Here is a 22,607-nt window from a genome sequence, read left to right on the forward strand (position 1 = left end):
GTTATTGCATGCAAAATTACCAAATGCTAAACATGAGTGCTTAAATTGGACATTTGATAAATATGTCCTATCACTTTTAGGTTCCTTGAAATGGTGAAACCAATATGAACACATATACCATCAAATAAAAGCTGAGACTCTAACATGGTAATTGTTTGATTTAAAATCAAAAGTTTTGTAGTTTAGAGCCAACAGTTCACCAAAAGTTCACCATTACCAAAAACCAGTTTAAGTACAAACATCTGTTAGTGGGAGGGTCGGTCTGAAATATTAGTGCTATTTTCAGTGCCAGATTTTCTCAGTGCACCTGATGGAATTTGATTGGCTCATTGTCATGAACAAGCCTCTGTTACCGCTCCAGCACTGACGTAATTTCACCTGTTACTGTCGACACACCTTTGGTAATGGATTTGTTCACAAATGTGTCCGTTTTGTGAACAAATCCATGACCAAAGGTGATCTGTGGAAGAGATCGCTCCAGCGTCCAGTGACACTTAGTACAAATGTGCAACTAATAATGAATGAAAACAGCCAGAGCTAAATCATTTTATATCCATATTCATTTAAGTGGAAGAGACGTTTTGTTCCATGATAGAATATCCTATCTGTCAAGCAGCAATCAGCTTGATTAATATGACAAAAAGAGCATTGGGGATAAACAAGAGTTTGTTTAATTAGTTGCATCACAAAAATACACGAGGCAGAAAAGCTTTCAAGGCCATCTTACTCACTTATGTCTTGAAAGCGGTTGTAAAGAGATTAATATGAGATAAACAAGTCCAAGGCACTTGAAGGGGGAACCAACATGCAGAAAAATCGAAGTTACTGTAATTGATTAAAATAAAATAAATCATGAAAAATAGAATCATCACACACCTCTCAGAAGACACTCTTTCCACCTCTCCATCAGTGACAGAAAGATCTTTATTGCCCCCCCCCCCAAACCCTCCCCTGCCCTGTACCAGCTGGGAGATGTGTACATGGATCACACCACTTTGAAACAGCACCTGTGAGAAAGATTACACATAGTCATCGCATCCCAGTTCTGTGGTAACGAGGTAGCTAATACTGAGGAATCAACTGTTTTGTTGTATCTTTAATTTTCATTTGGGTTCAGTGGAGTCAGTACAGAGTTAGGTTAACTGGATACATAAATCATGTGTAACAAAACAGTCTTTCAAGAAAGAAAAAAACTACTGATGCCAATGAAAGCAAACGTAGCTGAATTGATTTTCCCAATAGCACCATAACTTTCATTCTATAAAACAGTTCTGTATAAAAAAACAAGAAATTAAGAAAATATGAAAGAAGAATAGTTTAGAAGATCAATGTGTTGAAATAAAGCATTGTAGTAATATTATTGTGTAATTGTGTTCTCATTTTACAAACAGCAGTTATTCACTGTTACATTTTTAAAGCGTTCTTATCTAACATAGACCTTTGGTAGCTTCTTATCTTTGTCCCATAAAATCAAGGTTTGCAACAGTGGATTGGATCTTTTGTACCGTAGCAAAGCATACTAAGCTTCAATGCATATGAAACATCTTGCTCAAGCGAAAGAATGTTTCTAAATGCAATTTCATTACTTCTCCGAAACATTCATCTAAGATACAGGGGGGGAAAAAATCTACAATGTCTTGGAAATGGTTGGAAAGGCACAATAAATATCTTGCCACGGGGCCAGAATAGTCCACAGTGCTGTATGTACAAGGGGGCTGATTGCATCAGCTGTCAGTTCAAGAGTCTCAGGATTCTCTTTAATGCATCCCTGTTGTTGGATTTACAAGAAGCACACAGGCCCAATATCGATACCAAACTCCTGGTCCGAACCACCAATGTCCACAGGGGCCATATCCATAATGGGCAGTCTTGCTGTTTTCTGTGTCCTGTACTCAAACACTGTCTTGCCCCAGTTGCCATTAGCTTGCTGTGAAGACAAAGACATTGGATAGATGCAGTAAGTCAAATGTACAACAGCTATAGTTTTCTTTTTTTGTTTTCTTTTTTTCTTGTATTAGCCATCATCGGAGGACATGAGAATTGTGTTTGTTGTATTTGTTTTTACAGCTTTTACATTACATTTCTGTAATTACAGTCCTTTCTGGTATATTTGCTATTTGGTTCAAATATGTTTTCATTATGCCCTGTATTTGTTTGTCATTTGCACACAAATACTGCCACAACAACCTCCAGACTATCATTGAAATATGCAGGTGCGAATTGGTCTAGGGCCACTTGAAGCACTTCTTGATGAAATGCACGAAGAACAGATGATGCATCTATTTATTAGTGAAATGTTCCACTAATTTCTTCTTTTGACATCCATAAACCGTACGACAAATGATGGATGGCCAACAATCATAAATAGTCATTTGTCAATCCAGTTTAGGTAAAAGAACAAATGAGTTTTGATGGATAAACAGATGCATCATCTGTTCTTTGTGCACACAGTTTCTGCCCCTAAGTTTCTAGCTAGGACCCAGTGTTAAGCAGACCCAGCCACCATTTATAGACCGCTTGCCTAAAGGATACTTACAGAGCAACTATCCTCCATCACTGTGTATCTGAAGCGGTTGTTTCCCTCAGCTTTGAGCTCCAGATCATTGGAGGCCTTGAGGATGACAGCCTTCTTCAGGTTCCCAGTCTTGTCGTCCTTGTAGCCCACGGTGTTCTTGCAGTGGTAGGTGATGGTCTGGGACGCCTCTTTGGAGAGCAGGCGTATGAACGTCATTTGCACTGTGACCGAGTTAGCTGGCTGCTCTTTGTTACCATAGGTGAACTACAAGAAACAGAAGACAAGAAAATATAGGAAAATGTTTAATGCACTCCACTTACTTACATTGATCAGACATACGTCTGACGTTCAAAATTGGGGTCATTCCAAAAATGCCATTTTAACTTTTTTTGTTTTACAAAAAAACAAAACATGACAGTTCACATCCATTTGAATGTTCTTACATGTGTTCCACGATTGATATCAGCTCCAAACCACACAGGCTTGTTCTTTGTGGAGCTCCACCATACTTTGCGAGGTATGCTTGCCGGATTGGCAGAGATGCAGGTCTCACCAGTGTCCATATTACAATTCACTTGGATAGCATCCTCTGCACTTCCTTGGTTTGGATCTACCCAGTATTCACCTAGAACAGAGCAACAGAACAATTGAGTGTTGTGTTGTTTTCAAAAATGTTAGATTTTGCAAATATTCACTACGAATGAATCTCCTGTCTGTCCCGATATTCTTTTTATGACGCTTCAAATGTTTATGTTTCGAGAACAATAACCCCCTCTCGTCAGTGTTAGCCAATTAACTTTGCTAACATTGCTAGCAAGTGCAGAAACATTACCCACGTAGGGCCCAGTGAAAATGATTGGTTGTTCTGTTTTGAGCTGCCTATTGACTGGTTGGGAGGAAGGCAATTGCCTTACAGGTCTCCACTCACGATAATGCACTTTTGCCTCAATTTCCCCAGGCTTTCCAAACGGTAAGAAGAAAGACTGGGATCCGAGGTTACTCTACTTCAAATGAGGCACGTCAATATGGAACATATAATAATGCTGTCCATAATGATATTATTCAGAATACTTACAGAAAGCATCTCCATGATGTACTGTTGACTACTGATCAAAGCACATGGGTTAAGTACAAACTCAGTGCATTGCAGTTCACCAATCCCAAATATATTTGAAGTAATTTAGCAGACGCTTTTATCCAAAGCGACTTACAATACACATTTGTGTAAAGTAAGTGAATCAACTATAGTTGATTAATATCACAGTGCTAGAGAAAGGGGAAAAAAAAACACGTAATGAATCTCTTTTTTTGCGGCACGCTCAGGCTTAGTGCATTTATAATAGTCTCAAGCCCTTTCCTATTATCAAGAGTTGATTGTACATGGAGCTCTTGTACTCTGCACCATCTTATGGAAACAACTCACCGCTTTTCTTCAGAGGGTAGCACTGCTTTAAATCCTCACAGGTCCTGGCGGGGTGTTTCCTGCTGCCGTCGGGGCTGCGCATGTTGTCAATCTGGCTGCTGAGGGCCTTCAGGGTGGCCTGGACGCCTGGGTCGGCCTGGATGTTGGTAGAGTTGTTGTTTGGCAGAGCCTCGTCCTCACTGAACTCAGGAGGGGGAGGGGGGCCAGAGTCGTAATCTTGAGGGCCGCCAAATAGGTCATCCATGGCAGCGGTGGGAGGTCCGGGAGACCCGACAGGGCCAGGTGGGCCAGGCTCTCCGGGGGGTCCCTAGGAACCGGATTATAGTAAAGAGAGTAAACAGGCAATACTCATTCATGCTGTTTGTTAAACGACAGGCTTTTATTTCCTTGTTTTAGTGCGGAGAGCAAGGCATGGTGGTCGCAGGAGAATGCTAACCATTTTGTTGCCATTTTACTCTCGTCCACGTTCTCGCTCTGCTCAGTGCTTCTGCACTCCCCACTCAGAAGAAAATAATAGCTGAGCAAGATTCGTTCCATCGATTCCACTAGCCTACATTTTATTAATATTACCCAAACCATTCTAAATGAATGCCACCATATCTTGCGAACATTAAACTACTAATGTTCAACCATGCATGTACTGATGGAGAAAGTCACTGGGATCACGGGTGACCAGTAGCAGTAGTAGTGGGAAAGAGTAAGGATGTCAGGATGTTAGATGAAGAGGGGTCATTGATCAGAAAGTGGCGATACAGCAGCTCCACACTCAAGATCCACTCAAGATTGTGGCTTTGCTGATAGGTTGTCTGGAAAATTAAGTACTACTTAAGGTACAAAGCTTTCGCATAACTGACCCCAGATCAAGATGATGACCTTTATAACAGTATCTCACCTCAGGTCCGATTTCACCACTGAAGCCACGTGTTCCCGGTGGTCCCATTGGCCCAGGCTGTCCAATGTACCCTTCCTTTCCTGAGGGTCCAATAGGCCCAGCAGGTCCCTAGAACATATCATGACAAAGATGCATTTTCAAACATCGAGTTGACATGCTGACGACATGGACATTGTTTGGCAGACAGACATAGAACACCTTACCCTTTGGCCGCTTGGTCCAACGATTCCTGATGCTCCCTGCTCACCTGTTGTACCCTAAACATGAAGGAAGAATTAACATCAAGACAGCTAAGCACTTGAAACCATACGCTAATCTACCCAACAGATACAGTAGGTCTTTATTTCACATACGGGAGGTCCAGGTAGACCCTGTAAGCCTGTGAAGCCTCTGTGTCCTTTCTGTCCTCGTTCTCCATGGTCTCCAAGGTCACCGTTATCTCCTCTTGGTCCTTGTGGTCCCTGTAGTGAGGCACATTTTATGGGAGATTACCCGTTTGTGGTTATGACCATCACGCCACTGAAGAACACTGAACTCATTGTCATGTTCATGAAACCAGTTTGAGACTGCTTTTGCTTTGTGACATGGTGCATTATCATGCTGGAAGTAGCCAGTAGAAGATGGGTAAATTGTAGCCATGAAGGGATGCATATGGTCAGCAACAATACTCAAATAGGCTGTGGCATGACATACCGGGTTGGGTTTGTATAAACTATCTGTTGGGGACTATTCAAATAAGATATTCCAGTATTTTGAAAAACATATGAATTGATTGGTGATTCAGTCAATCTGGTCAAATTATGTGATGCACTTAGATTTTTAGCATATATAAATGTGATAATAATCTTACCGTTAATCCCCTCTTTCCTGCTGAACCTGGGGGACCAAGAGGTCCTCTAGAGCCCTGAAGATGGAACAAATATTAAGATTAGTTTATTAGGCAAAGGGGTATACACATATTCTTGTGACCATTTCCTTTTCCAATGTTATAGCAAGTTATTTTATATATCTACAAAAAGATCTGATGAGATATTTCAATATGACACACAGTGCATGAAATATAAAATCATGGCATCAATGCTGATAATTAGAGGATTGAGGATTATCATGCATTGAAAGAAAAATTAAAACAAATATCCAAAAGAATGCTACATACAGCATCTCCTCTCCTCCCAGAGCCACCGTTTGCACCAACTGGACCCGGAGAACCTGGAAGTCCTTGGGATCCGATCAGACCTTCAGGACCGGGGTCTCCTCGCTCTCCCTAGGAAAGGCATGCATGCTGGTCAAGCTCAATGCACCAGATAACAGATATGGACAATGAACGGTCAAATAAAAGCTGTTCCTACCCTGAGACCCATAACTCCATCTTTGCCTGGCGGGCCATCAGATCCAGCAGGCCCCTGAAGAGCAACAACACATTAATTACATCTGTATCTCTTAAAGCTAATTTAGCGGTCATAAACATTACACTTTTGAGATACCATCACATTTATGTCTTGGGTTATTGGTGCTTTACACAGGCATACAATATTGAGCAGACTCTTTTATGCAAAGCGACTTACTGTACAGTGCATGCATTTTTGGTCACAGTGGGATTCAAACTCACAATTTAAGAGTTACTAATGCTGTGCTTTACCAACTGAGCCTCACAGGGCCATGGAGATGACCCTGAAAAGAGCAATGCTAAAAACACAACAAATAGATAAGGCATCAGAAAAAACGTACATCAGGACCAGCATCACCACGGGGTCCGTTTGCACCTGGAGAACCGAGTGGGCCGTTGGGACCCTTGTCACCCTGAGTTCCTGCGGTGCCCTGTTTCCCTGGTGGACCCTACAAAGACAACAGGAAATCACAATGGAGCAATGGAGGGTGATGGACATCTCTTATGACAGACATTGTGGAAACAGCTCAGATTTCTTCTCAGGCCATTTACATAAACTGAGACAAGTAATGACGCTAAAATACAGTTGGTTTTCTTACCAGTTCAAACTACTTGTGGTGACAAACAGGTAAGCTTACTTTGAGCTAGTTTCTACAAAGAAATGTCACCAATGGTTAATTTCTTTGCTGTTATTATTATTATGATTATTATGATTATGATTATTATTGTTATTATTACTATTATTACTATTATTATTATTATCATCATCATCATCATGCAGGATATGACGATGGATATAACGATGTGACCATTGCTGACTAGGGTCTGACTAAAGATGTCTACAATAGTCAATAGTCTCCATGATATCACCGCAACATTCCTTTGACAAATTCATGCATGACTTTATCACAAGAGACAGTGGATACTATAGTGTTGTTCCTGTACCATGCAGTTCATTAGCACCAGAACTCAGATCAGCATTGGACTTCCTTATGGCCAGTGTCCTGGACCTACTCCAACACTAAATGACACTTAGGTTAAACGAAAGAAAATAACATACCGCTGGTCCTGGAAGACCTCCCATTCCACGTTCTCCTCTCTGACCAGGAAGACCCACAATTCCTCTTTGTCCTGTTGTTCCTGCTGGACCTGGAGGGCCATCAGGACCCTACAGAAACACATTCAATCATGGCACACTTTATATTGACACCCTCAATGTTCATAAGGCTGCATACAGTGCTATCTAGCCCCCTTTCCTTGTTCCCTTCCTCCATGGCCACTGATCTGGCAGCCATAAAAGATGAAGTAAAAATGGAGGAAGTCTATGTACTCCCTCCATGTATAAATGCCACTGTGGGAAAATGAGGAAAGGAAGCCAAGACTGAGAACACACCCTGAATCCCAGATCAACCCCTAGCCCCTTCTCTCTAAACACTTGTGTACAAAATATTGGATATGTGTAAGTGGTAGCTATATCATGGTCTCCGACTGACGATAGGTCATCTGATTTTGCTCTAAGGTCTACACAAGTGCATAGGGGGATTGGGGGTTGGTCTGGGATTCAAGATGTCAGTCTGAGTACTATATTGTAGAGCACCACTTGCATGCTTACCGTAGGTCCGTCCTCCCCAGAATCTCCCTTATCTCCTAAGCTCCCTGATGGGCCAGGTGGTCCTGTCTCTCCCTGTCTCCCAGAGGGTCCGTGGTCACCACGGAGACCAGGAGGACCCTCTTTCCCCGGAGCACCAAGAGGTCCTGCCTCACCAGTTGGACCCTATCAGGGAAAGAGTTGGTTTTGGTCGTTGCTTGGAACTGAAACTATTCATATTGGTAATTTTGGAGTTTCAAGGTATTGTCAGTCCCACAGAAAAGAAATCAAGTGACTACTTCATTGTCAAGCCTGTTAACCAATCTAACCAAAGGTACTGTATGGATGCAGCAATCACTGGGTTGATGTTGATGATATTTGTTGAGGCGTACTATAGGATGCATCTCCCAAAAAACAAAAGCATTTTCATATGACCCTCAGCTGTCATCTCATCCCCATGAAGATGCTTTGTATAAATTTAAATCTGAGAATTTACTTTGAAATTGACGAATACGTAAAACTCAATCACTTTTGCTTATTTAATATTTCAAATTCAGTCAACCCTTAAGTGGCTTGGGTGGGGTGGGACAGACATATCTTGATTGAGAGTACTTACTCTTGAGCCTGGTGGGCCAACCCTGCCAGCTGATCCAGGGAAACCAGTAGGACCCTAGCAGGGAAAATATGAGAATATCCATGTTGTTGCTGGTCATATACTCACAATCTCGGACATAGATAGACAAAATCACACTTTTCTGGAGGCTCTCCATTGAAGATGTAGTCAAGGAGTAGGCCAGTCCAAATAATGTTTCGATTAAGTTAAATTGACTCACTGGTGCACCCTGTGTTCCTCTGCCGCCCTTCAGTCCAGCGACACCAACAGGACCCTGCAAATGAGACAACCTTCTATGAGACTGTTCCTCATAATGCAAGTTGTCTGTTGGTACGAACACATGACGTTACGTTTTTCAACTCACAGGAGGTCCGTGGGATCCAGACAAGCCCTGAGGCCCTGGGGACCCAGCGTCCCCCTTCTGACCAGGCTCTCCGGGCTCCCCCTTCACTCCTGGTTGACCGTCAGGGCCCTGGATAGAAATAAGACATATCATAAGCACACAACATTAACGAATTAAAAAAGGGCAAAGAGATATCAAACAGGTTTATCTGCACATTTCACTTGCAATGGGATCTCCAGAACCATTTTCAAGGCCCCTTCATCATTCTATGAATCAGATGCAAACTATTGCACTACAATGCTAAAGCACCATGATGCTAAAGCACTACGATGCTAAAGCACTACGATGCTGAAGCACTACGATGCTGAAGCAAGCATGAATTTCATCACAAATACATTATGGTGCACAATACAGGATGACTTACAGGTGGTCCAGTAAATCCAACAGGACCAATAGGGCCAGGTTCACCTCGATTTCCCTAAAGGAACGGAAACATTGTTTTCAGTATACTATACAATAAAACAATAGCATGTGTGTGGTATTCTTTTGGGTTCAGAGCGTCCACTCACAGGCATCGCTCTGGATCCTGGAGGTCCGGGGGGTCCACGAGGTCCTGGTTCTCCCTGCAATTATGCCACAATTTAATTAAAGTGTTTATAGCTTTGAGGAACTATTTATTTTACAGTCCATTGTTTACTCTACATTTAGAAATGTCATTGTAAAAATCCTGATAACCTAATAAGGATCTAATCGCTACTAATTTGATATCCCTAGGATTCCTGAAAGGAAGACCCATTACAGCATTTTTTATTTGGTACCAGGTACCAAAAATATTTAATTATTTGGTTTAAGTACTAGATAGTATGACTTGTTATTACATGCTTTCTTAGTGTAGTAGGTAGAAAAGAAATAAATTGAGACATGGCTGAAACAAAAGCGTCATCAACATCTCTTTACCTTTTCACCACTTGGTCCACCGGGTCCGGCTGGGCCTCCTGGGCCGGGTAGACCCTGTTGAGAGAGAAAATCATGTTAGGGGAAATAATTCATCAATGTCATCACGTATGGATTGAGAAGACACATGTTTTGTGTGACAGAACATGCTGCTACAAGTTCAGAGCCAACTTTTAACCCTCATCCATTCTAAAGAACTGTCTCTTTTTTTTTCCTTTTTCACAGATATCTCTTCCTGTTCTGCTGCACATGCTGCCAACAGCTCTAGCCAACTGTTTGACTACATAGAGTATGTACTCTATAAATATCAATCATGAAATACAGCTTTATCACGTTTTATCATCTTACGATGCAATCAGGAGTTGGGCTTAAAACACTTTCTCAATCATGACTTCCTTTTGCCAACTTCAAGCACGTGTTCACAGTCCATGTGTAACATACTAACATATTAACATTCTGAATATTCTGAATATTTTCTCTTTTTTACTGTTGCTACTCTAATGCTTATATTCATGGTTACATTTATGTTCATGATTATATTTACGTTTTGCTTATTACACCGTATTGTTGATGTTGATTGACGTTGTAGAGCTGCTCTGCCTTAAGCATTTCATTGCATTGTATACTTGGATATGATGTTATGACAAATAAACTTGACAAATGTAGACGCCTGTGTCTTACAGTACGTCAGAAGAGAAGATGTGTGTAGACTGTACTCACTCTTGCTCCGTCATTCCCAGGCGTACCCTCTGATCCCTTCTCACCAACTGATCCCTTCAATGACAGACATCAACATCAAGTATTGGAATATTGTGGTTCATGTTATTCATCATTCATCATATTTGATTATTTGTGACATGTGGATCCCCATTAGCTAGCTGTTTTTTGAGCAACAGCTACTGTTCTTGGGTCCACACAAGACACACACACACAAATCATATGATACTCATAGTGTAGACAGACACAGTGACAAGTTCACTCTCTAATCGTTCCCCACCAATCATTAAGCTGGGGAGTAATGAAAACTAACAGGGCTGCAGACATCCATGGCTTGAGTCATGAACCCTACCCCCAGAGGAAAGAAGATGGTATAATTGAGAAGATGGATGTGAATACTTACTCTGTCACCTTTCGGTCCAGGAGGACCTGATATTCCTCTCTCCCCTGGCATTCCCTGAAGACCTGGAGGGCCCAGGTCACCAAGAGCTCCGGGGGGACCAGGGCTACCCTTCAGAGAAAAAGGCATGGGTTCAACTTCACATCTACAGTAATATTCCATTTTCAAAGACTCTCCAATTCTAAGAGAACACAAGTTCTGTTTTGGCCGGACGATGAATGCCGACATTCACAGGAATATCTATACAACACAGCACATGTATGACATGATCATGAGACTAAAAAGGCATAATCTCTATACAGAACATTGTTGGTATGATCATAATACTGGAAAGATAACCCTAGACATGACTGACACGATCATAAGACTGAAAAGGCATCCTCTCTACGGTACACAGGTTTATGGATGACATGTACCTTTGGCCCGTCTGGACCTGGTGTTCCTGGGATTCCCTTGGGTCCTTGCAAACCATGTGGTCCAAGTTCACCTCTCTCTCCTGGTGTTCCACGCTCTCCCTATGCATGACACAAAAGTCTGTCTGTCACACAACAGAATGGCCAAATTCTATATTTCATATTTATGTTTAGTCGGGGGAGCAACTTACCCTTGGCCCAATTTGACCTACAGAACCGCCTTCTCCAGGAATACCCTAATGTGTCAAAGACATGTATTGCGTTTCAATATTTCATTTAATTCATTTAGACAGTTAAGTCATTGAGAGTAATTCTTTTTTACAATACCCATCTCATTAGCCACTGACAATAAGGTATTTTCCAATGAGATATACTGTAACTACGGTTCTTGGAACAATGTTTGTGATAGGTCCAAACTCACCAGATCGCCTGGTTTTCCTCCTTCTCCGGGTGGGCCTGGAGGTCCAGGTAATCCCTAGGAAACAAAAGCATATTTTGCAACTTCTGATGACTCAAACTGTAGCCAGGTCAATCATTTTCCAGCATGAGCTTGAGATACATTCAGAGATCAGCTACTGATTGTTAACATTTTGAAACAACATTTGAAAGAAATTCATGACAACAAACCTGAAAACCGTTCACACCAGGTGGTCCCTGTTCTCCTCTATCACCTGCAACACCCTTTAAACAAAGAAAAAATCATTACAACACTTGTACTGGACTGCTACCCAATGAACTTGCATAATACCGCCAGAATATTAGTGAATACTGAATTATGTCACAATACTATTTCAAAACATGGTTCTAGTTGTGTATGTACGTTGGCCAACTTATCTGACTACTGTTGCCATGAGACAATGACACTAACACTGTAGGACTTGGCTATAGTACATACTGTACAGGTGTTGGACAACCAGAGTGCTGGATATGAGTCATAAACATGGAAGGCAAATTATTGTAAATGTAAATGATATGTCAATTGTGTTTGTCTTTAAGGACTTATAGGTTAAAATAGATGTTAATAAAAAACAAACAAACAAACAAAAAAAGTGACTTACTGCAGGGCCAGGGGGACCAGCAGGGCCAACTTCCCCATCTTTACCAGGAGGACCCTAAAAGTAAACCATCATCAGTGAGCATCCCCTTCCACACATGAACAGAGATGACAATGGGTGTGCTTGGTGTGGCTCGCTTGGCGTGCCATATGAGTGGAGTTTAAACATTCTGTTAGTCATAAAGTGCCAACTCCTCCCACCCTGGCTCACCAGGTGAGCTGAATCAAGTGCATCTAATCATTCAGAGTTCATTGAAGACCTACTCACCCTTTGACCTGCCACTCCAGCAGATCCTTGTTCACCTGTCTTCCCTGGGTCTCCCTTTGGTGTTCATAAAAACAATACAAGGTTCATTAGATACGGCTAGTAATAACATAGGATCAAGTAAAGTGTTACATTTTATAGCAGGCCATCTGGACAAGGTTGACCTTCCACTAGGACTGTATGCTTGTGATGCATTAATTGCATACATGCTATAATACATTTTAACATGTGGTCAGTGATGAGTTTGATGATGAAGGTGTCTTACGGTGAAGCCCTTTGGTCCAGGCAATCCCATTGTTCCTGCAGGACCTCTGGTTCCGATGGACCCAGCTGGTCCTGGACGTCCGTCTTCCCCTGCCGGACCCTTCACAGAAAAGAGACAAAGATCTTACCCCTGGCTTTTCATCGACGATCTCATGCTGTACTGTATAGCTTTATAATCAGGGACGAAGTCAAAGGTAAATGCAAATAAGTGCCTTTTACTGACCGTGTTTTTAATGGTGGGAAGCGTTTACCCATCTTTTAAACTAAACTTGTTTTTTTTAACATCACCATTCAGGCTAGTCTTTAAGACCGATGACTAGCAGCATCAAGCATTTGCTACCTGCGATGATCCCTAAGTGCTCAAGGACAGTGTAAAGGTGCCAACATACCAGTGGTCCTGGCTTGCCCTCTGCACCCTGGACTCCAGGAGTACCAGTCAGACCCTGGGAAGGAGACAAGGTCAGTGAATGAATGAGCTTGGAGGAACTTTCATGAAAAAAAGGAACAAGCTATTAGGGGATGAGAGCAATACAGTAGCTACTGTTGATGAGGGATATAGTTGAGGAACATTCTAAAGTGATTATGTCTCCATATTTCCACAACACTGATGCACTACTACTGTCACTGTTTTATTATACTATATTATATTGTATTGTTGATTCGTTGACTATTGTTGACTGTCGTTGATCGAGGAGCAAGATTCCAAAGCATTTCACTATATCAATTACGGCTGTATGCGATGTACTGTATGTGACAAATACAATTTGATTTGATTTGATGATTACCCTTGCACCTGGTAGACCAGGTTCACCAGTGCGTCCTGGATCTCCTCCAGAACCTTTAGGCCCACCTGGACCAGAAGTTCCACGATCTCCTTGAGCTCCCTTCAGAAAAACCCCCATCATTGTGAGTTAGGGAGTGATACAGTATGACACTTCTGAATTCAATGGGTCTTGATTAGAGGAGATTGTGGTAAGGTTGTCAGCTGATCAGAGAACCATTAGGAATGTGGGTGTGTCTGAAGGGTGAGGTTAGGAATGTGGTTGTGTCTGACTGGGTGAGGTTAGGAATGTAGGCGTGTCTGAGAGGTGAGGTTAGGAATGTGGGTGTGTCTGAGGGTGAGGTTAGGAATGTGGGTGTGTCTAAAAGGTGAGAATGTGGATTTATCTGATGTTGAGGTTAGGAATGTGGGCGTGTCTGAGAGGGTGAGGTTAGGAATATGGGCATGTCTCAGGGGTAAGGTTAGGAATGTGGGTGTGTCTGAGGAATGTGGGTGTGTCTGAGGGTGAGGTTCAAGTCTTTCCAAAGGATGACATTAAAGTCCACCAATTAACATCTGACAAACACTGTACAACAACTGTACCTTAGGACCAGGTAATCCATCAGCACCAGGGAAACCTCTGTTGCCAGGAGCACCCTGAAATACACATTTGCATTGATGCAAAGAGAGAATATAGTATCATTGGAAATCCACAATTATTCATTATACATTATTATACATGTCAATTATTATTTATTTAATTTAAAAAAAAACTATGTTTTGAGTCAGATATTTAGAGTTGTAAATGTACGCCTGTACCAAATATCAATGTATCATGTCTCATAATGACAATTGAGGGTAAAATCCTAACTTGAATTCCAATTTAACATACATTTTTTGCTATTTTTTGATTTCAGATCTCAAATTAGCATTTAGGATTTAAAGAAGTCAGAATGGAATTGACTCAAGTGCATTTACTGTGTGCAAGTGTTAATAAGAAGGAGGTTGGATCTTTGCTGACTCACTCTTTCACCAACAGGACCAAGTGGGCCCAAAGACCCAGAGTCGCCCCGCAGACCTCTCTTTCCCTCCTCACCCTGTGGTCCGAGCACTCCTTGGGAGCCAGAAGGACCCTATGACATAGACACATTGAACAGAACACAGCATGTCAAAGCAAATAATCAGTCAGTCATCAATGTACAAATTGCCATTGGCCGTGCATGAGCCTCATCAATATTTGCAGCAGTCCAACTTATATATTTACTTCTATTATGAGGTCTCATTTTAATAAATTGGAGTAATAGACAATTATATTTACAAATACTTTGAATCATCTGATATTTTTTGGACTTACAGGTTCTCCTTTAGGACCGTACTCTCCTTTGAACCCACCGACACCCACATCTCCCTAAAACAAAAAAAAACATAAAACATATATAGACCCAGAGGCATTAATATCCCACAAATCACATATTTCACTCACTGTTTCATGAACTGAAAAACGGAGATCCGGTCCTTTACAGGACAATTGTTCTGCAGAATGGCTACATTGCTAAGCAGGTAGTCTGTGCTATATATTCTCTCTGCACTGGCATATTGCAGAATATAACAGTGTAATGTTTATGTGTCGGCCGTGCATGTCATAACATTGACTACATATTGTACATATAGGCCTCGGTCTGCAGGGTTTGTGAAGGTCTGCATGAGAGGCATTTCTAGACAGTGAAGTAAAGCCACATTACCAGTTGACCTTTGATGCCAGGCTGACCAGTGCTCCCCTGGGGTCCTGGGGGGCCGTGGGGGCCGAGGTGACCCCCTGCGCCTTGCACACCCACATTTCCCTATGGAAGAGTAGCATCTTTCAATTTACATCGCCATCAAGCAGATTATTGTACATGGTGAGGCTATTCACATAAAGGGTTATTTTTTATTTTTTATTTTATTTTTTACATTATTATACATAATTGAAAATGGATGTTATGCATGATCATTGACATACCACTGGACCTTTGCTGCCTGGACCGCCATCAGTCCCCCCCGGACCCTACAAATATCAAACATGCCACATGTGATCATCAAGAGAATGGATTGTGCTGAAAACTGTCATGTACAGCATACAGCACAGTCTTAGGTCAAATACATATGTATTTTAGGGTTTAGCTTGGAGCTTGCACTTATGGGTCTAAACCATTGGTTCAATTGCACCTGAAAGTATGATTAAAAGTTTTTAACCCAGGTTTGGTAAACGAAAGCGTGAGGATGTTTAGTATTGAGTAAGTATTCGAAGTAAGACACTGACCCTGATGCCAGTTGATCCTGATCTGCCCAGATGCCCCGTCTCACCCCTCTGACCCTGTTGTCCCTCTGGACCCCGCACTCCGGTGCCCCCAGCTTGTCCCTGAGGAGGAGAACAGCAATCCTCAAATCTCGATCCCAATGCGTCCCTGTGTGACCTCAGCAGATCTTTGTATTATCGTTTAAAGACTGTAGGCCTACAGGATCAGGAGTTTTCCCTGACTATGTCATGTGACAGGGAACAACACAACTTGGGCCTGAAATGTTCCTGGTCTGGTCACATGGGAACATAGTTAGCATTCATTCATAGTACTGACGATTGAACAACAGTATATATATGACAGATTGTACCTTTAACTCTGAGACACAACTTTTAAAAAATCACAAAGTTGTACATTGAATTGAATTATTGGATATTCCACTCACCTTCATCCCAGGGGTTCCTGGATACCCCGGGGGGCCATTGATACCCAAAGGACCCTGCAAAACAATAGTTAAGATCAGCCAGTCTTCATATCCCAATGTATTGCTATGAGGCGGTACCTTAACAACATGTATCAACTTAGTTTTCTCATCATCGTTATCATCATTATTGGTTGCCACTCTTTTGTCATTACCTTTCCATAGAGACAGTATTTAATCTTCATACAGGATAATGACATGTTGACTACGGTACTTCCGAGTACAATGTATCTGCCTATCTTACCATTGGACCTGGTTTTCCGGTGTTGCCAGGTGGACCACGCATACCCTGTCATCCAAGAAAAACAGCCGATTAGTTTCATACTGCGTATAATCTGCAATTCCTGCGAAGATACACGTTACTTGGATCCAATACACAGCTTTACAGTACTTAAGTATGAAGTCCCAATGATCCAGGACCTATGTGGGGGTAAAGCAATGTGATGTACTGTGGTGCAATTGATTTCATATCCTGGTATTCAAACATCACGCTACACTAATTAGTGTCCGGTTTACTCAGGAGTGTTGTCATCCTTACCGACGCTCCGCCCGGTCCTGATCGGCCCCTCTCTCCTGGCATTCCTCTAGGACCCTAAAATGGGTGATAAAACAGTCATAGTTTTACAGTGCCAGAACAGTAAATGCAGAAATGTAAAGGAAAAAGTGATCATTAATTTGAAGGTTGAGAAAGAGGTGAATATTTGTATTTTGTTGATAGGTTGGGCTGGTCCTTGCAAGTAGATCTATTTGAGAGAAACCATAAAGTCATTCTGTGGCCCAAAGGATCAGAGGCCAGATAGTTTGCCCAAAATTAGTAAGATGGTTTTGGCCCTGAAAGTTATTTAAATCTCCACTCCAGTTAGTGACATTTCAATGTTTGGCCATTTCTGAACCTGAGTCTTAGGAAGAGAATAGGAAGACGTTGGAAATACACAACAACTGCAGCAGATGGAGCCCTGCATGTATCTCAATGGTAAGTAATTCAAATAGTTAGCAAACTTGCAGACCTCAGCTTTCAAATCAATTTATGTTCCAATAACCAGCTTGCTAGCTAATTAGGCAACTTCAGAACTATGAATCGTGTATGGATGTACATTTAATATAATAATAATAATAATAATAATAATAATAATAATAATAATAATAATATATGCCATTTGGCTGATGCTTTTATCCAAAGCGACTTACATTGCAGTGAGTACATACATTTTTCAGTATATATTTCATATATTATTATTGCTGTATTTTGTTGTGGCTATCCTGCCTTAAGCTCTGGGACCTAGTTTCTGTTGAAAGCTATCTGTTTGAAGCCAATTGCTGTCAATCTCCAGTCGGAGGGCCTGAAACTATTCTGCAAGGTATTTAACTCCTGCTCACCTTGGACCAGGACTAAATACATTTGGAATTGAGTGGTGAAGCCTGTTGTCCAGACTAAGTAAATTAATTTAATCTTGTTTAATCTATCTGCGGATGACTTTGTCACCTACTTCAAAAAGAAAGTTGATGACATTAGCAGTTCTTTCCACAGCTTGGATTTGTTTAGATAGCTACTACTAACTTAAGCTAACTTTATCCACTGCTAACAAATAACAATGGGGGTGAATGGGGCCAGTATTATTAGTTCATAATTGCATGGCCAAATCAACTCAAATCAAAAGGTGATTTGGTCACAAATATGGAACTTAGGGCTCCAATTTGCTTCCTCTAAAAAAACATTTTGATTGTTTACAAGGATATGCACATTTGTTTAGCATATGTACGTTTTATAATGTTCAGTGTAGCCAACGAGGGCAGCAATGCCCATAACTACATCCTTCACCGGGCACAGCATAGTCTCCATCCATCTGTACCAGCTAATGAGGTACATCTGGAAACAACCAATCAAGATTTTGAGAAGTTGGAGAAGGAAGAAAAACATCTTACAGGTCGGGTCTTCTACAGACAGACACTCTCACAACAAATCATGGGTTTGGGTGGGTGTGGTTTAGAATGAAATGGAGGAATCAGAGGAGGCGGCTGAGAGGAATAACGATAGTCAGATTTCCTGCATGTGTATGTCCAAATCATTCCGTCTATAGAACACAAAAGACAATAAGGTCCTATGCAATTCGTAGGAGGCAACACCTCTGGACTGCGAGAATAGTCACAGCATGTTACATATGTATTAGGATAAATGTTCATACATACCTACTTCCCAAACAATATGTGGAAGTAAGCCTAGTGTATCCTTCTAGCATTACTAAATTCCTTAGGCTACATTCTCTAAAACATCCAGGGCCACTTGCAACGTAGGTGTGTTGCCTAACGTCCTAGGTTTATTACCAGGGCAGTGCTGCCTGGATAGTTTTAGACTAAACCGACTTGCAGTGCCAACATGTCTGGGTCTAACTCAAGTGTAATTGGATGCAACAATGCTGTGCAGCAATGCTGAAGGTTCAATCTCACTTGCAATGTACCACTTTCAGGTAATGGCAAAGGGATATGTTCCCCTAACTTTTGCACATTGGTACGAATGTATCAATATAGTCTACAAGTACTTTTTTTTCTCATGTTTTGCCCAGGAAATGAATACCGCACATGCTGTATTTCTAGACTATATCAATATGCTATTAAAGATGTCCACATATGTTCCAATATTAGGCAACATGCGTTGTTATTTTAGGCTATGATATCTCAAGCCCTTATCTTCTTTGCAAGTGGGGTTATTATTATTTTTACCAGCGCAGTCGGTTATACTCAGGACGTTACCGAAACTTCTGTTCCAAAAAACATAATACACAAACAAGATGTGTACCCTATCATTATTCACAGTGATGTCAGCTGACTTTCCAAAAGAGCAATTGGTGGATAAATTGGCAACAAATGTCCCCATTAACGAACAAATAACATCGTTATCAACATTACAGTCGCATACATCACATGATGTCCTTTTTGGCAGCAACTGCACATTGGCCTACTAAAGGATCATAACAATGCAATTTTTCCATTGACCCTATGAGCTTTTGACAAACAATAATTCTCACCTCAAAGAGACACAGGTCGGAAGATATAAGTCAACCTCATAATTCAATCATGATCCTAAACCATGAAACTACTTTCCAAAGACAAGCTGTTGTACCTCTTGGGATAGCACAAGAACTGGATGGAGTCACAGCTGAGTTCAGATCTCAAATTACTCCACTACAAGGTGACACAATTGCAATTAGGGTATATTTTCTACTTACCATAGGCCCATTTGTTCCGATCGGACCAGTGGGACCTGATGAACCCTACAAGAAGAAACACAGCATTCATCAACACAGTGGCTAATATCTCATGGGAACACTACTACCTGTAATAAGAGTGTAATAACCCTATAATAACATGAACATGCAGTAATAGAAATAATAATGGTGTTCAAGTCAGTGATAGATATTATACTGTCAGTTATTTCATGACAATTAATTTACCTTTGATCCAACAGCTCCAGTTTCACCTCTTAGGCCCAGTGGACCTCCATGGCCCTGAATTGAAAAGTGAGTGTTTTCCACATGAAATACTCTTTATGATTGCTGAACTTATCACAAATCATATCACAACTCTGCACAACAAGCGGCAAGGCTGGTGTATGTAACTTGAGTATATTATGTGCATATCCTGAACTGACATTTACAGAATGTATGATTTGCATAAATGTTTGAATTATGCATGTGTCCCTAAATTAGGATTTGGCCATTTGTCATTGGCATATTCACTATAGAAGGCGAAGCCTGATTAGCAGCATGGCTAACAGGGTCTGAACCAGGGGTGTAAAACTAATTTTGGTCGCTGGCCGCATTGGATCAAATGCATCCTCACGAGGGCCGGAAAAAATAATAAATTTGTTCGTAAAACTTAACCAACGTTCACTGCTGTGCAAACCGGTGCCTCATATTATTATAATACTCAATATTACAGTAGTCTGTACTCAGCTTACACTCAATGCTTCATTTCCTCAAAGATCATTATTACCACCAGCCTACTCAAACTCAGACGAATGCCTCATTTTCAAGATCTGAGGGTTAGAACTAAACATAGAATTAATAATGAATTAACCAATATACTTACAAATCCATTACAAGCAATAATATGAAACTAGAGAAAGATATATACTATATAATTAAAAAAAATATATATTACATATTAATAGTAAATAGCTATAAGTAGGCGTGGGGTGTGGTAGGGATTAAAAAATGAAATAAAAAAGGAGATATAATTGAATTGCTATCTTCCCATTTCAAAGCTGATCTATCCTTTCAAAGCCGATCTATTTCTATTTTGTTTACGCAAATCACCCACGGACCTGATTGAACCACCCGACGGGCCGGTTCCATTGCTTTGACACCCCTAGTCTAAACACTTGTTGGTGAGCATAATGTCCAGAAAGTCCATTAAAAATCCCAAACATCATACTGCATTCCAAGTGATCAAAACCAACTGTCACCTTATTAAAGTGCACTGTAAGTGTAGTGTGAAGCAAAATGCAGCTCAAGTGCTCCAATCACAAATCCGACACCAGATTCCTATGCCATACATACATCCTTTGGGATATTTGTTGATCATACTCACTCTATGGCCCTTCAGTCCTGGAGGCCCAGGTGTCCCTGGAAATCCTCGAGATCCCTGAAATGCATGACGCAGTATTTTAATATAGTTTAGAAAATGTGTTTTTTTGTTTAATTATTTACAAAAGCAGTCTTATTCAAAACAGTTTACAATAAGTGCATACAACCCAGGGGCTGAGGGACAAATTATAGACTAAACCTTTCAAACATCCGTTAGCTAGACCTATGATAGCAAAACATAAATACTACATACAGATTTTAAGATATTATAGTGAGAGTTATACAAGTACATTATACTCATCATACTCACATACAAATACATACACATACACATGTAGTACTAGGGCCAAAAGATTATGAAGCAGTATCGTCAGATTGGCACATCCTTAATAAATGGCTTGATAATAAATGATTATTATTAAACATCTGGAGTTGTAATGAATGTGAGATGAAATATGTCTTCATGACAACGATCAGGCCGAGTGCCATCAGCTACGCTGAAGGATTCTGGCCTTGAAAATAGCAATAATATTTCAGACACACCCCCAAGCACCACCTCCCCCGCCAGCGCCCCCGCCAGCACCACCGCCCCCCCCAAGCACCACCGCCCCCCCCAAGCACCACCGCCCCCGCCAGCGCCCTGCCAGCACCACCGCCCCCCCCAAGCACCACCGCCCCCGCCAGCGCCTGCATATGCGCTAAGACTAAATTTTTTACGCCCTTAAAATATGGCCCTCGCACTTTCAACACTTCCTTTGATAACACTGGAGAGCAACAACATGGAATCTTTTCTCCTTACCGCTGACCCTGGGAATCCCATCTCTCCAGAATTTCCGCCTTTGCCGGCTTCTCCCTGCGACAATGTAACATTTCATCATCACAAACTGATAATTACAGTATCACAAACTGCAGTCAAGTTTACATAGACACTTACAAGTTTAATTGACAATTACAGCTGTAGTCAACTGACATCTTTTGGATTCCAGAGAGTTTCCAGTGGATTAACGGTAACATAATTCATACATCAACATATACAGTATGTATTTGTATTTGTCACGTGCTACAAGAGAAGAGGATTTCCGTTTGAAACAACAAACTCACAGTCAAGTCTCAAAAAGAATGAAGAATACTACCACATGCTGACTCATGACAGTCAATACAGCAGAGCCATTTTGCCTGTGGTTAAACTTTGCACAAACAGAAGTTCGAGTGGACTCACATCTTCACCCGGCTTGCCTGAAGGTCCCTCTGGTCCCCTTGGCCCTGATGAACCCTACGACAAGATAATCAGATTGTCGTCATTAACAACTTCATATCAATCATTAACACAATCAAACATGTTTGATAGGGTTTCAGTTTGGTTTGTCGTTCTGTGTTGCACAATGGTAATAAGTGTTTAAAAAGCTGGACAACACAAACATGACATTTGACAAGAAGAATGTTGTCATACCATTTGACCTGGATCACCAACATCCCCAGGAGATCCTTGAGGTCCAGAGTGTCCCTGAGAGAGAAAAAGAGAGAGAGGGTGGGGTTGGGGGAATCTCCTTCCATTGTTCAACATAATCAGTGGTCCATTTTAGTAGAGTTCAAAATGAGCAGTTTTATACTTACAGCCTGACCGTTTGGCCCAGGCGGTCCTCTGATTCCAGACTCTCCCTAAAACAAGCAACTTGCAT

General features: G+C 41.3%; 1 protein-coding gene across 1 annotated transcript in view; it reads right to left on the bottom strand.

Moving 5' to 3' along the window:
- Positions 1–648: 648 nt before the first annotated feature.
- Positions 649–22,607, bottom strand: part of col5a2a (collagen, type V, alpha 2a) — a 47,245-nt gene continuing 25,286 nt past the window's right edge. Inside the window, exons 9-54 of the mRNA XM_083682422.1 lie at positions 22,543–22,587; positions 22,379–22,432; positions 22,148–22,201; positions 21,728–21,781; positions 20,933–20,986; positions 19,795–19,848; positions 19,570–19,614; positions 16,884–16,937; positions 16,590–16,634; positions 16,310–16,363; positions 15,888–15,986; positions 15,588–15,632; positions 15,331–15,429; positions 14,943–14,996; positions 14,614–14,721; positions 14,192–14,245; positions 13,614–13,712; positions 13,218–13,271; positions 12,830–12,928; positions 12,568–12,621; positions 12,304–12,357; positions 11,873–11,926; positions 11,667–11,720; positions 11,437–11,481; positions 11,249–11,347; positions 10,836–10,943; positions 10,436–10,489; positions 9,719–9,772; positions 9,331–9,384; positions 9,186–9,239; positions 8,783–8,890; positions 8,639–8,692; positions 8,422–8,475; positions 7,830–7,991; positions 7,278–7,385; positions 6,559–6,666; positions 6,180–6,233; positions 5,987–6,094; positions 5,681–5,734; positions 5,184–5,291; positions 5,034–5,087; positions 4,831–4,938; positions 3,939–4,245; positions 2,959–3,140; positions 2,537–2,779; positions 649–1,927 (exon numbers count right to left, since the gene is read on the bottom strand). Coding sequence (XP_083538548.1) covers positions 1,781–1,927; positions 2,537–2,779; positions 2,959–3,140; positions 3,939–4,245; positions 4,831–4,938; positions 5,034–5,087; positions 5,184–5,291; positions 5,681–5,734; positions 5,987–6,094; positions 6,180–6,233; positions 6,559–6,666; positions 7,278–7,385; positions 7,830–7,991; positions 8,422–8,475; positions 8,639–8,692; positions 8,783–8,890; positions 9,186–9,239; positions 9,331–9,384; positions 9,719–9,772; positions 10,436–10,489; positions 10,836–10,943; positions 11,249–11,347; positions 11,437–11,481; positions 11,667–11,720; positions 11,873–11,926; positions 12,304–12,357; positions 12,568–12,621; positions 12,830–12,928; positions 13,218–13,271; positions 13,614–13,712; positions 14,192–14,245; positions 14,614–14,721; positions 14,943–14,996; positions 15,331–15,429; positions 15,588–15,632; positions 15,888–15,986; positions 16,310–16,363; positions 16,590–16,634; positions 16,884–16,937; positions 19,570–19,614; positions 19,795–19,848; positions 20,933–20,986; positions 21,728–21,781; positions 22,148–22,201; positions 22,379–22,432; positions 22,543–22,587 — 3,867 coding nt within the window. The 3' untranslated portion in view covers positions 649–1,780. The remainder of the gene's footprint in view (positions 1,928–2,536; positions 2,780–2,958; positions 3,141–3,938; positions 4,246–4,830; positions 4,939–5,033; positions 5,088–5,183; positions 5,292–5,680; positions 5,735–5,986; positions 6,095–6,179; positions 6,234–6,558; positions 6,667–7,277; positions 7,386–7,829; positions 7,992–8,421; positions 8,476–8,638; positions 8,693–8,782; positions 8,891–9,185; positions 9,240–9,330; positions 9,385–9,718; positions 9,773–10,435; positions 10,490–10,835; positions 10,944–11,248; positions 11,348–11,436; positions 11,482–11,666; positions 11,721–11,872; positions 11,927–12,303; positions 12,358–12,567; positions 12,622–12,829; positions 12,929–13,217; positions 13,272–13,613; positions 13,713–14,191; positions 14,246–14,613; positions 14,722–14,942; positions 14,997–15,330; positions 15,430–15,587; positions 15,633–15,887; positions 15,987–16,309; positions 16,364–16,589; positions 16,635–16,883; positions 16,938–19,569; positions 19,615–19,794; positions 19,849–20,932; positions 20,987–21,727; positions 21,782–22,147; positions 22,202–22,378; positions 22,433–22,542; positions 22,588–22,607) is intronic.

The sequence above is a fragment of the Argentina silus genome (assembly GCF_951799395.1).
Source record: "Argentina silus genome assembly, chromosome: 12".
Lineage (NCBI taxonomy): Eukaryota > Metazoa > Chordata > Actinopteri > Argentiniformes > Argentinidae > Argentina > Argentina silus.